General features: G+C 42.5%; 1 protein-coding gene across 4 annotated transcripts in view; it reads right to left on the bottom strand.

Moving 5' to 3' along the window:
- LOC132469698 (NACHT, LRR and PYD domains-containing protein 3-like) overlaps nt 1-14,065 on the bottom strand; it is a 49,923-nt gene that overhangs the window by 23,178 nt on the left and 12,680 nt on the right. For 2 of the 4 annotated variants that reach the window (XM_060067695.1, XM_060067696.1), the window contains exons 4-7: nt 12,451-12,624; nt 10,945-11,118; nt 9,439-9,612; nt 9,087-9,260 (exon numbers count right to left, since the gene is read on the bottom strand). The exons of 1 other annotated variant lie outside the window; for it this stretch is intronic. In XM_060067695.1, the coding sequence (XP_059923678.1) occupies nt 9,087-9,260; nt 9,439-9,612; nt 10,945-11,118; nt 12,451-12,624 (696 nt within the window). Of the gene's footprint in view, nt 1-4,082; nt 4,200-9,086; nt 9,261-9,438; nt 9,613-10,944; nt 11,119-12,450; nt 12,625-14,065 lie in introns of all 4 variants that reach the window. One more of the 4 variants, XM_060067694.1, reaches the window with a different exon arrangement.

Below are 14,065 nucleotides of genomic sequence, written 5' to 3'. Positions count from 1 at the left end.
TATTGTTCTGATTTGTTGATCTTGTTCACGTAAGGGTTTAAAGATGTCCCCACATTTGATTGTTGTTTCCTCCTTGGCTGGTTTTCTGGAAGCTGTTTCAATCAGTCTGACCTCATGTTCCTTGTTGACCTCTCCACTACCTCTCTCTGTGATGAAGAGCTCTGTGTAGAAGTCATTCAGAGGTGTTGGCTGACCTGCTTTAGCGATTCCCTCAAACATACACCTAAACTTCTCCATCAGATGGGACTTGATGTTATGTTGGCACTGAACAGCATCAAATCCTAAATGAGAAGACAAAATAAGACGTTTTGTGGATGGTGTCATCAGTGGAACAACACATCCTCATACATCGGTTCTTATGATATCATAGCAAAAGTTATGCATATATCTTCATAATACTCCAATTAATTTCTAGTAGCATAAGCAATCAGTGCGCCTGGCTACAAAATAATGGCGGACACAGCTTTTATTCTCAGTGGAAGATGCAATATTTCTATTTAGATCGAGCCTTGAAAGGAGTTTTGATAACATTTCTAGATAGATATATGCATTTAATTTTTATAATCTTCGGTCACTGATTGTAAATTATTAGTTTTTGAGTTATAGTTATTATTAGTTTAAACTTTTTTCGCTTGTTACGGCATTAAAATGCCCATTTCTAGTGAGAAATATGCCATGTCATAATCTTTGCTCAGTAATTGTATATGATGTTTGGTTAGTGAGTTAAACTGCTCGTGGCGTTTTTCATGCTCATTTGGGGTTTCACAGTTCAACCCGAGGCTGCTGTGTGACGCCGCTGACGCAAGTTCCACATAGCCGGCTTCGTTTGTTTGGTTTGGTTACCAGGGTGCCTAGCGTCGATCTGCTAAATACTTTGTGAATTTGCGTTGTTGTTTAGCCATATCGTTGTAAATCAGTTTGTTTTATTTGTGGCCTGTACTGTATACTCTGTATTGTATTCACTGTTTCCTCGTTGGAGCTGCTTCTGCATCAACTACGGTAAGAAAGCCTCTGATTTATAGGGTTTACAGAAAGAAAGTCTGCCCAAACCGCCAACATCTCTCAGAAGTGTGTCCCGCAAGACCTTGTGGATCAGATTGTTGAGTAAAAGGGAGTTTAAGAGATAGGATGGTCCTGACGCCATGAAACTTGACCACCTTATTCTAGTTCCTGACTCTCCCCACCAAACCTCTGCCCTCCTGGCCCCTGTGGCAGGGGGGAGGGTGCTTGGTTTAGGGTTTGAATTAGGATCCGCCTTTTTGCTTGCGAACCAAGATTTTCACAGAGCGATCTCAAGATGCTCCCTGGTTGAAGGTCTAAAGGTCAAGTTCTTATCTCTTGTCTACGAATCTAGATACATTTCTAGCAACGCTTTGTGTTCCCAATGTGTTTCCATAGAGCATTTGATGATGCTCTTTTCTGTAGGGCTAGAGCCCCCGAGTTTGTAATTTTAGCACACCTTAATGCAAGGGCGTCAGTTTGTTTTTAGAAGTGGTGGGGACAATAACCATAAGCTTGAGTTTGGTTTGAAAAGTGCTGGGTACCCTTATGTAAGCTATTCATCCATTCAACGCTGCATTACAGTGTATTGTCAGGTGTTGAAAATCCTATTCGAACAATAAAAGTTGAAAACCACAGTTTGTGTTTTGGCTTGTTTTGCAAAACGGCGTTGGAAACACCAGGGTATTGGATCGGGATATGTAATACTAATACACACAGGACAAAGAACAGTGTTGGATATTTAACACTTATCTTGACATCAACAAAGTTTACCTGACAAACAATGCCAGACTGTAAAGGGGGTACGAAATGAAACGAGGTACTGAGCATCAGCCTTTTGAAGACGAGCAAGGGCTGCTGGTAGCATATGTTATGCTGCATTAAAAAAAGAAGCGCCCAGAGGAGAATTGCATCTGCCAAATCCTGACCACCAGTAAACACTTGCGAAGGACCGATGTAGACTTCACTCGTTACAACATGATAAGCAAATTGCCCGCAAATAAAATCCCCTACAGTTTAGGATAATCACACAGGTTATGCGAGAACATATTTATGTCAGGATAGGCCTACCAGGCTCCAAGTCGTCTCAATCAGACAAAACAACTATAACCGCATTGGCATAGCAATCGCACCATGTGTAGCTGCTACTAGCTGCAATCTATATATACAATGCATACTAGCTGGAGCACCAACCAGAATCAGATCACAATCTCTTAGGACCGTGGGTAACCTTTGGCCAGGTCATCACGAGCAAACAGAACCAGCAGCAAAGTTTACGTAAACCAATTTCTTACCTTATGTGGCCCTCCACATGCAGGCTAGATGATGTATCCATATCGTTATCCAGTGTCTCAAACATGCTTTTTATAGGAAGCAAAAGGACCGGCTATTTTCTGAATAAAAATGTCAATTTTGGTTGTCTGTCTTGAAACTTCTCCCGTGCGTTCACACCAAACGCAACGGGGCGACAAGATCCCATACAAAGTGAACTTATAGACGCGTATCGGGCAAATTGTTTTGATTTGTCGCGCCACACTTTCGCCGTGCACAGGCGAGCGCGTTCACAAGGATTTGTGGTGCGACAAATTCGCTCGAGTTGAAATATTACAACTTTGACAAGAATTTCCCGTGATGACAGCCAATCAGCGTTCAACAGCGTGGCCACTGAGTGACATGTGTAACGTAACAGCCAATCAGCGTTCAACCGTCAAACTCAGTGCAGTGCCGTCCGGGGTGAACTTCAGCATGGAGGAGAAAGTGATTGTTGCCGTTTGGGACTCTCGGAGCTCTATATATAATAGCGTTGCTATGGGTTCCGGTCTTGTGTGTTCCAACGGTTTATTAGGTAGGCCTATTTAATAAATGATGTCTTCGTGCGCGCCTATCGCATGATTTTAGACTCAACGATTTTGGTTGAGTATGTGGGGATTTTTTCAGTTCCAATTGGTTTGCACATTTTTAAAAGTGGTGGGGACAGAATTCGTATTTCAAATAGTGGGGGGGACATGTCCCCCCCGTCCCCCCCGTAATCGACGCCTATGCCTTAATGATTCTCATTAAAGAGCCAGAAGTCTCTTTCTTATTCACAAGTCATTGTCTCACATTAAGGGTGTGTTTTTTACATATTCGTACGACCTCTCAGGGAGGGATTACATCACTTCCGGTTGAGGTGGAACAACCAATTTTATAATTAAGTAGAGTTGAATGCTCTCATTCATATAAAAGTAGTCAATATGAGTACAACGGGCCCCACCCATTTGACTGTTGAAGGCCGCAGTAACTTGACCTTTTAGTAATTTGAAACTTTAAAACCGAAAAGGAAAGGATCTCCAAATGGAAGTTAGAAATGTAAAAAAATCTCACATTCTAGCATTCATTCTGAGCAGAACAAATAAGCGTCTTCTACTGCTCTTCAAAATTAGTAATTATTTTATAATTTCAAGATAAGAGTCTCTTCTGTCCTTCAAAATAATTGTCTCCACTGAAGTAGAAAATAAGAGTCTCTTACTGCTCCACAGTGTGTCGGCCAGTTCCTCCTGGTTCATCTCCATCAGGCAGAGCTTTGTGATGTCTACCACTCCCTTTACGGCACGCCTCCTCTGCTCCTCGTTCTTTCCATCCACCTCTTCCTCATCCCTCTGACTCTCTGAGCATTGTGGGTAATCTGGGAAGAGTTCCCTCCAGACCTTCTTCATCTCCTTGTCTAGAAAATCATGTGCGTTCTCCTCAGCCCTCTGGAACAGAACAAACATCAAGGAGAACTTCACTTTGAACTAACTGAGGACATCAGAAGCATCTGTCCTGGAATCACGTCCCGCTGGTCTAAAGAGGGAAGCCTGGGGACTATTAGCACCACAAGAGATGCTTTCTAATGTTCATTTAGAGCTAAAGTCAAATGTCTTGTTGGACTTTTACACACCTTGATCAGCTCTGTTTGATGCTGCTGTAATGAATGAGCACTGGTAACCTTTGACCTCTCCTGGTGTCTGTGGAGAACACACACACACACACACCAGAGAAAAAGCAGCAGAAGTAATAGGACATAATGAAAAGTTTCTTTATTATCTCTGATAAATACTCACCTCTTCTCAATAGACGGATTTCCCTCTTTAAACGTGCCAGGGGGATCCATAGACCAGTCACTCTTCATGGAGACACAGCTTGGTCCAGGGGAGTCTGCTCTCTCCTGCTGCTCTGGTCTTCAACACAACACCCACAGCTTTTACTCAGATTAATGATGGAGTCATGATGTATCACCGCTGAGCTCTGAGATGGACAACAGTCACAGACAGTGAGATCCTCTCCTTACTGCTTAGCTTTGCTCTGGCGGCCATGTTCCCCAGACAGAGTGGTTTTAGACGTAGGACCCCCTTCCTCTCTCTCCTCATCCATAGTAGACCAGGATCTGGACACAAACACAACCACATATTCTCTCTGCATACATTCAGCGTTTGTTAATTCTCTTCTTTTATAAAAGCTGTTTATTGCCGGTCACAGGGAAGATCAAGATGAAGTTCAGCATGCGGATATCAGACCTACTGTTCCCTGTGCTGGTTAAACTGCTCTGAAGACATGTCCATATATGGACTTCCTCATGTCGTATGACATCACAACCAGATCGATGCTGCAGGCCCACAGAAAACAAGACCCAGAACAAGATGACGTTTGTTTACTTTGGACGAGAGAGGCAGATTCATAGACCCTCTCATTCTCAACGAGGGGAAAGATGTGGAGATGCTGGCCAGATGTTTCTAATAATGTATCATCATTCCCAAAGAGAACAAGACCCAGAACAAGATGACGTGCCCCCCCTAGCGGTCATTAATGCCCCTCCTACCACAGGTCATTATTTTATTTATTTTCCCGATAATGACCGGCGTTCTATACCCCTTATATTACACGGGTCTTCTTAATGCTGTGGAAATCGCAAGGTCCAGTTTTAGAACGCGGCAATTTAACTATTTCTCTTCAGCCACAGCACAGAACAACTTGTACGTCACGGCCACTCCAGCATAAAAATATCCGATTGAAATATCCGATATCCGGAGAATGACAAAACACAGTAACTCTAGCCTACTCTCAAGCAAAATAAAAATAAAAATAATTGCAAACCTAACTAATTGCAAACCTAACTAATCTAACCTAACCTATGCAAATAATGCTGTTGCGGCTCTCAGCTGTGCCAGAGCGTTCACAGTTGCTAGGGAAACCACCTAGCGTCGCAGCCCGTTGCAGCGCGTTGCAGCCAGTGTGAACGGCCCAGTTTTAGAACGTCGCAGCCCGTCTTGTCGCAAGGAGTTGCGAGTTGCAAGCCGTTGCAAGGTGAATCTTTGGTCTGAACTGGGCTTAAAGCTTATATGTTGTCAGGGGTGTTTTTGATTATTGTGGAGGCTGTTCTCTAGGTTTATAAACAGTGCCAGGCCTACTTAATGTTTTTTTGGAGGTTCATAAACTGTTGATGTGAATAAACTATTCATGACATAGCAGAGGTGGTTAAACTGCATTTATTTGCGTTTAGCATCCACGACAGCCCTCCCCCTTTTTTTGCGTTAAAATATTTCACAAAAGGCAGTGCCCCCCCACTGGCGACCCATGCCCCTCCAGTAGATCTGCTCTGGAGCCGACTCTGTATGACTCATAATAATACAAATATAACAACTGTACATTCTATCCTAAGCACATTTAAAGTCACCCAAGGTCAATTGTGATTCTTAAAAAATAATAATAGTCATAAATCACAAGAAAATGTAATAAACAAACCCCTACCTGCTCCTTAATGACCTGTCTCTGTACTGTCTAACACCTCCCTGCTCCTGAATGACCTGTATCTGAATTCACTGTCAGTCACTTTAGCAAAATTTGGAAATAGTAAATTTGACAAATAGCCATGCATCTATGTATTCCATAAATATTAAAATTTTATAAAAAACCAACCATCAACCTACTGATACAAATCAAAGTTCTGCATATTTAGGATATATCAGGGATCAGAGTTGAGTACAGTACCTTAGTCTTCTTCCTGCTGTAGTGAAGTGAGCCACACCAAACAGTCCGAATCATAACAAGAAAATGATGCTGTGAACCAACCAGTTGGACCAGTTCCCCTCCCAGTTCATACTCCTCTCAGACTTGCCTCCAATGGGCTGCTGTTCCATGACCTCACTCAGTGATGAAGACTAATCAATTTATTAAAATATGAACGATGGACAGAGAGCTCCGATGTCTACAAGCTCAGACAGAGAAAAACAAAGAGACACTTGATAGTTCAGGCAGCATGTAGAGCCACTCAGTCACTGATGCAGAGTCCTTCTACACCTTAGAACCAACAGGAACGCAGTCAATTTACTAAACTAAAGATCATTTTCTCCAAACACTAACTCCAACAAATTAGAGCAACAGCTAAACTTACGCCAAAATGACACAAAACGAACGAAAGTAATTAAGTTTGAACAGCATATTTACCGTATGAGTGTTCTTGTTGGCTTGGATTCTTTGCCTGCTTTTAATTCTCCATCTTGCTGCACCCTTTACAGGCAGGCATTCAGCACACCTTTAGTCTCATTAGAATGAGTACATTGTACAAACATTCTAACGTGATGTCATTCAGCATTCAGAAGCAGGTACTAAATGAAATACAGACTGGATTGTTACGACCTCAAAAATTGATCCTTTGGAACATTTGAACATTGATGTAGAAATTGAAAATGTCTACATGACTGCAGCTACTGATGTGACAGCATTAATGGTTATACAAGGTATTGAGGAGAAATAAGACCTTGAACAGCATAGTATATGTAGTGTTATCATTAATAATGGTTATGTTTCTATCATAGCAGGGTTATTTTCTCTTTAGTGATTAATCTGGTTGGGTTGGATTCTTGTGTTCCTCCATCTTGCTACAACCTCTACAGGCTGGTATTCAGCAACACACACCTTTAGCCTCACTAAATCAGTACAGTGTATCAACATTATAACTTGACGTCATTCAGTATCCAGTCATTTGTGGAGGCAGCGAGGAGAGAAGTAATCATAAACTTCTTCTCATCAGGAGACCCTCTGAAAGCAGGCAGTATTAAAGTGTGTGGTATGCCTCTGTATATGTTAAGGCATGGATGGCCAATATCCGCTCCCATTAATACCTGTGTCAAAACCCGTCATGCCCTATTTCATTGATGTAAGGGAGGGAAGGGAGGGGGTTGGGAGTTGGGGGTAAACTGTCTCTTTGTTAGTACCTTGATCCTCTGCTGAACACAAGAGAACATTCAGTTGATCCACTGAGTTTTTTATTGCTATTATGCTTTTTTTTTAACCAGTACAACAGAAAAATAGCCCCTACATGAACACAATCAACACAAAGATTCAAATGATAGAAGCAGCAGAAATTATAAATCATAAACAGGTGTGCACATATCTTTAATAACTGAAAATTTTCAGCTGATGTGTTATTCCCAACAGAACACAAAGTAATCAATACTCAGTTTAACTCACTTTCATCACTACATGATCAATAGCTTTTCCCACGACGCTTGCATTATGAATATAATAATAAATCTGCTTTAAATCAGGGTCCATGTTAGGCTTATCAAAATATATACTGTTAACGTTTGAAAATATACACAAAATTGTAGTATAAACATGTTTAGATTTACCATCAATCAATATTTAAAATACATTAGAAATAAACTCTATGTAAAACCTGCTTAGTTAACCAATAGAAGATCTTAAAAGTGTCTTCCTTTCATGGTTTATCAAGATCAACTTTCAGAAGCCCAAGAAAGTGTGTGTGTGTGTGTGTGTGTGTGTGTGTGTGTGTGTGTGTGTGTGTGTGTGTGTATGTGTGTGTGTGTGTGTGTGTGTTTTAATATATGCACATGTGTATGTGTGTTAATATATGTGTCCTCAGACAGAGAGATGAGAAAGAGAGAGTGAGATACTATAACTTACACAGAGACACTGAGCCAACCCCCCAAAACCCAAACCCAGGGAGGAGGTCCTCCTGGGTGAAGGTGGACTGGAAGGTGTGGATGTGTGTCAGTGTGTCTGAGGAACCTCCTCCATCTGGGGACACTCTGTAGAAGGACAGAGTGCCAGCAGGACGGTCCAGATACACTCCTACCCTGGTAGAGCCAGCGGGGGGGAGAGATGTGACTGTTCCTCTACCGTTGTACCGGGCAAAGTAACCACCATCATGACAAAGAAGACCCCAGGACTTGTTGTTCCCTCCAAGCTCGCTGTCACAACCCTCTCCTCTCCTTGTGATTCCTCTGTATGTCACTCCTGTTTCAACAACTCCTTCCCTCTCTACCTCCCAGTAACAGCGGCCAGTCAGAGCCTCTCTACCCAGCACCTGGGGAGAGGAGTCAAATCTCTCTGGGTGATCCGGATACGACTGGTCCTCTGTAACCAGCGTCACCTTTCTGTTGTCCTCAGACAGAGAGAGTCGTCTCTGGGCTGTGTCTAGGTCCAGTGTGAGTTCACAGGCATCTGACAGGAGAACAAGACACGATGAGCTGTTGAACCATTCGTCATCATCATCATCATCACTAGTGCTGTTTTCTTGGATCCTTGCATCCTTTTCAACGTGACATCTACTTTATAAAGTACTACATACTGTAGGTACTATAGTGGTCTTGTGTGCCTAACCCTAACCCTAATTCTGATAATTAAAGTTACATTTAATTGCAAACCCCAGTTAATTGCAAATTAATATTGAAGCCTATAAAATTTACTCCCTCAACATTTACACTGCTGCTAATTCATTATTTTGTCTGTTAAGTGTGTTGCAGTGACTACAACTGAATGCCTGGACTCTCCTGCCAGTTAACCAGCCAGCGTCCTATCAATCAAACTAAACAGACACTTACACTTCTTTAGAGCTGGTTTCAACCTCCACATTCCACCATGTTCCACCCTGGTGTGGGGGGGGGGGGGGAGAGCAGCATGTTCAAACATTAACCTTCATCATCTGCTGTCTCATCACTTTCTACACAACATGAGTTACAGCTGAGTTTAAACCACTCCATCTAGCAGCGGGTTGAATCCTTGTAAGAGACTTGTCCCTGAGTGGTTAGCTGTCCTCTCCATACCTGAGAGTGTCCAGTCTCCAGCGTGGATCCTCCAGTCCAGCAGAGAGCAGCGTAGCTCCTGAGTCTCCTGGGTTATTGTAGCTCAAGTCCAGCTCTCTCAGATGGGAGGAGTTGGAGCTCAGAGCTGAGGCCAGAGAAGCACAGCCTTCCTGTGTGACCAGGCAGCCAGACAAACTACACACACACACACACACACACACACACACACACACACACACACACACACACACACACACACACACACACACACACACACACACCGATGTGAGTTAATACTTTTCTGGATCTCAATCTCTTAAATGTCTTCTGATACTGTACCTTATGGTGTAACTACATTTTGAGTAAAGCTGACCTGAGAGTTTCCAGTGTACAGTGTGGATTCCCCAGTCCAGTAGAGAGCAGCATCACTCCTGAATCATGCAGATCATTGGTACTCAGGTCCAGCTCTCTCAGACTAGAGGAGTTGGAGCTGAGAACTGAGGCCAGAGCTTCACAGCATCTCTCTGACAGATGACAGCCATTCAGCCTTTGCACAAAATAAACAGAACATGTGAGGAACCTTGATTAATGTTTTATTTGAAATTTGTTATTGTGACGCAAATAAGCATATAAGCTGCAATAACTGCACATAGCCACAAGGAGAACAGGACCAAACGTATAAGCTGTAATAACTGCACATAGCCACAAGATGGCAGCACCATCACACATGAGGAAAACGGGAGGTGGACTCTCAAAACCATAGCCAATCAGAACACATTATACGTCTTAGAGACCATGCCTGCCCTGTATGTAAACAGCGCCCAAGCCCCAGGAGAGGCAGAGACTCTAGAGGCAGGGCAACCTCGGATGCCCTGCTAAGCGTCTCTCCACGCGTGTGTATACATATTCCCTCCTTGTGCTTCATAGTTACCATACCGAAACTTTACCAAATAATGTGAGTTAAAAGCGATCGTGATTCGATACCTTTTCTGAAAGAAAACTACATTATTAGACATACTTTAGTAGTTTAGCTGAATTTCAATACAGTATCTTCAAAATATGACTTAATTAGAGGTTAAATAACTAAAGATTCAGCAAAAAAAACAAAAAAGACCCAGTTCTAAGAAGAAGCTGCATCAAACTTTGCAAAACAACTCTAAAGTTCACTTTAATGTCTGACTACATCATTAGGAGTAGAATATAATGTAATAAAACAAAGAATTTGTATCGTCATTAGCCAACTGAATCCAACGTACACCTGTTTAGTGCTTGGAGTTAAAGTGTACTTCCGGTGAAAATTGAACCCAGGGTCTCTTTCGGCATAAAAACCCATAGAAGTAAGCCCTCCAGACAATTTTTTTCGTTGATCCATGAGACAGAGCTGCCCGGAGCAATGCTCCACAGCCCAACTGGCTTTCATGTTATTGGCTAGGGCCACAGCGAACGCTTCCAAATCGGCATTTTTTAACCACTAATATTGCTCAAAATAGCACCAAACCTCTGCAGTAGCATGACTAGGGTTCCTACACATAAAAATAAGTATCAACAACTTAGATAGCGTACTGGGAGTTTATTTAAAAAGACTGTTTTACAAGTCTGTGCCTTACCGGCAATGTCCGTAAATAATACAATAGAGACGCCAACAAATTTAAAACAGCCTAGTATCAAGAGGGGAGGTTTTTAGATTACATTTATTTTCTATTATATTATTTACAGTAGCCGGTAATCTAAAAAGTTAGTAGCACCAGTAAAGTGTATTGAGCCCTGAGAGGACATAATCTCCTTATTTATTCAGACCTGTTAAATGTCTGTAAATCTGTTCAATGTCCTCTGATATGGAACTTGTGGTGTAACTGTATGCACTTTGAGTAAAACTGACCTGAGAGTTTCCAGTTTACAGTGTGGATTCCCCAGTCCAGTAGAGAGCAGCATCACTCCTGAATCATGCAGATCATTGGTACTCAGGTCCAGCTCTCTCAGACTAGAGGAGTTGGAGCTGAGAACTGAGGCCAGAGCTTCACAGCATCTCTCTGACAGATGACAGCCATTCAGCCTTTGCACAAAATAAACAGAACATGTGAGGAACCTTGATTAATGTTTTATTTGAAATTTGTTATTGTGACGCAAATAAGCATATAAGCTGCAATAACTGCACATAGCCACAAGGAGAACAGGACCAAACGTATAAGCTGTAATAACTGCACATAGCCACAAGATGGCAGCACCATCACACATGAGGAAAACGGGAGGTGGACTCTCAAAACCATAGCCAATCAGAACACATTATACGTCTTAGAGACCATGCCTGCCCTGTATGTAAACAGCGCCCAAGCCCCAGGAGAGGCAGAGACTCTAGAGGCAGGGCAACCTCGGATGCCCTGCTAAGCGTCTCTCCACGCGTGTGTATACATATTCCCTCCTTGTGCTTCATAGTTACCATACCGAAACTTTACCAAATAATGTGAGTTAAAAGCGATCGTGATTCGATACCTTTTCTGAAAGAAAACTACATTATTAGACATACTTTAGTAGTTTAGCTGAATTTCAATACAGTATCTTCAAAATATGACTTAATTAGAGGTTAAATAACTAAAGATTCAGCAAAAAAAACAAAAAAGACTCAGTTCTAAGAAGAAGCTGCATCAAACTTTGCAAAACAACTCTAAAGTTCACTTTAATGTCTGACTACATCATTAGGAGTAGAATATAATGTAATAAAACAAAGAATTTGTATCGTCATTAGCCAACTGAATCCAACGTACACCTGTTTAGTGCTTGGAGTTAAAGTGTACTTCCGGTGAAAATTGAACCCAGGGTCTCTTTCGGCATAAAAACCCATAGAAGTAAGCCCTCCAGACAATTTTTTTCGTTGATCCATGAGACAGAGCTGCCCGGAGCAATGCTCCACAGCCCAACTGGCTTTCATGTTATTGGCTAGGGCCACAGCGAACGCTTCCAAATCGGCATTTTTTAACCACTAATATTGCTCAAAATAGCACCAAACCTCTGCAGTAGCATGACTAGGGTTCCTACACATAAAAATAAGTATCAACAACTTAGATAGCGTACTGGGAGTTTATTTAAAAAGACTGTTTTACAAGTCTGTGCCTTACCGGCAATGTCCGTAAATAATACAATAGAGACGCCAACAAATTTAAAACAGCCTAGTATCAAGAGGGGAGGTTTTTAGATTACATTTATTTTCTATTATATTATTTACAGTAGCCGGTAATCTAAAAAGTTAGTAGCACCAGTAAAGTGTATTGAGCCCTGAGAGGACATAATCTCCTTATTTATTCAGACCTGTTAAATGTCTGTAAATCTGTTCAATGTCCTCTGATATGGAACTTGTGGTGTAACTGTATGCACTTTGAGTAAAACTGACCTGAGAGTTTCCAGTTTACAGTGTGGACTCTCCAGTTCAGCAGAGAGCAGCTTCACTCCTGAATCCTGCAGATCATTGGTACTCAGGTCCAGCTCTCTCAGACTAGAGGAGTTGGAGCTGAGAACTGAGGCCAGAGCTCCGCAACATCTCTCTGACAAATGACAGTCATTCAGCCTACACACACAATAAACAGAGCATATGAGAAACTGTGATTAATGTTTTATTTGAAATTTGTTATTAGACATGTTTTAGTAGTTTAACTAAATGTCAGTACAATAGATCTTCAAAATATGAATTAAGATTAAAGTTAGATAACTAAAGATTCAACAAATCTCCTAGAAAGAATCAGTTCTAAGAAGAAGCTGTTATTAAAGTGTAATTCCGGCGCAAATTGAAACCAGGATCTTTGTTTTGGCATTAAAACCCATCAAATAAGCCTTCCAGATACCTTTTTAATTGAAAATCGAGTATTATAGTGTGCCGGGCGGAATGTTTGGCGCCCATGTTGTTGGCTTGGGGCATTGAGTTTCGCTTCTAAATCTTCATTTTTGAACCACTAACATTGTCAAAAATAGCACCAAACCTCTGCAGTAGCATGACTAGGGTCCCTACACATAAAACGAAGCACAAACAACTTAGTTTGCAAACCCAGAGTTTATTTAAAAAGACAGTTTAACAAGCATTACCGGTAGGTCCGTGTTTACAGGAAGTCCTGTAAATGTATATAATTTATATTTCTAAATAATATATAGCAAGTGTTGACACGTAAATCAAAGGAATTGCATATGTAAGTTACAGTTACAAGATAATTATTTGCCACATTCAAGCATGGCACGTTGTTGACGGAAGACGCACTGCACACGTGATTGACGCATAGAGTGAAGGACAGCTCAAGCACCGGAGAAGACGACCTACAGCTTGAAGTCAAGAGAAAGATGGTTCTATGTCGTATAGGCTTCGCCTTTTAAGGCTATCGCTATTGGGTTATCCCTATAGGTATGAGTTGTAGCACTGAAAAATTTGTAATCCCCGCCCGCCAACAGCGTGGGCCTCAATTACGTCCGCGTGCCTCAACAACGTCCGCATTTCGCAGATATAGTCGGGCGCCGGCGGACGTTCTGCTCCCATTTTCTTCAGGACGATCCTGTAGCATACTGATGTAAATCAATAGATATTATGGACTCAACGGCGAACGGCATCTGCAAGACATGTAACGCGGGTTACATCTTGCCGTGTGGCGGCCATGAGGTGTGCGAGGGCTGCCTTGGGCATGAACATGCCGTGTTGGCGCTCTCGCCGCCCTGCCTGTGTCGGCCTTATGCTGCGCTGCCCAGACATCGCGGAGCCGACACTGCCGCCGCCATTGCTGAATGGGCCGACGACTTTACTGTCCCGCTCGACGATGCCCTCTCTCTCCTTATGAGCTTGGAGTCAGACGACTCCGACCGCGACGAGGAGGGGGCGTCTCCCTGGCTTCCCCTCTCCGAATGGAGAGGCCCCGGGCAGCAGCATTGCCCGTCTCTGCCGCTACCTCACTTCGAGTTGTTGGAGCTTTGGTGGCAGAGCTACCGGGCACTGCTCTACTTGGACGATCTGCTTTTGATGGCTCGCTCCA

The sequence above is a fragment of the Gadus macrocephalus genome, chromosome 12, assembly GCF_031168955.1.
Source record: "Gadus macrocephalus chromosome 12, ASM3116895v1".
Lineage (NCBI taxonomy): Eukaryota > Metazoa > Chordata > Actinopteri > Gadiformes > Gadidae > Gadus > Gadus macrocephalus.
Note: the sequence above shows the minus strand (reverse complement) of the source record. Positions and strands in the feature narration are given on the sequence as shown.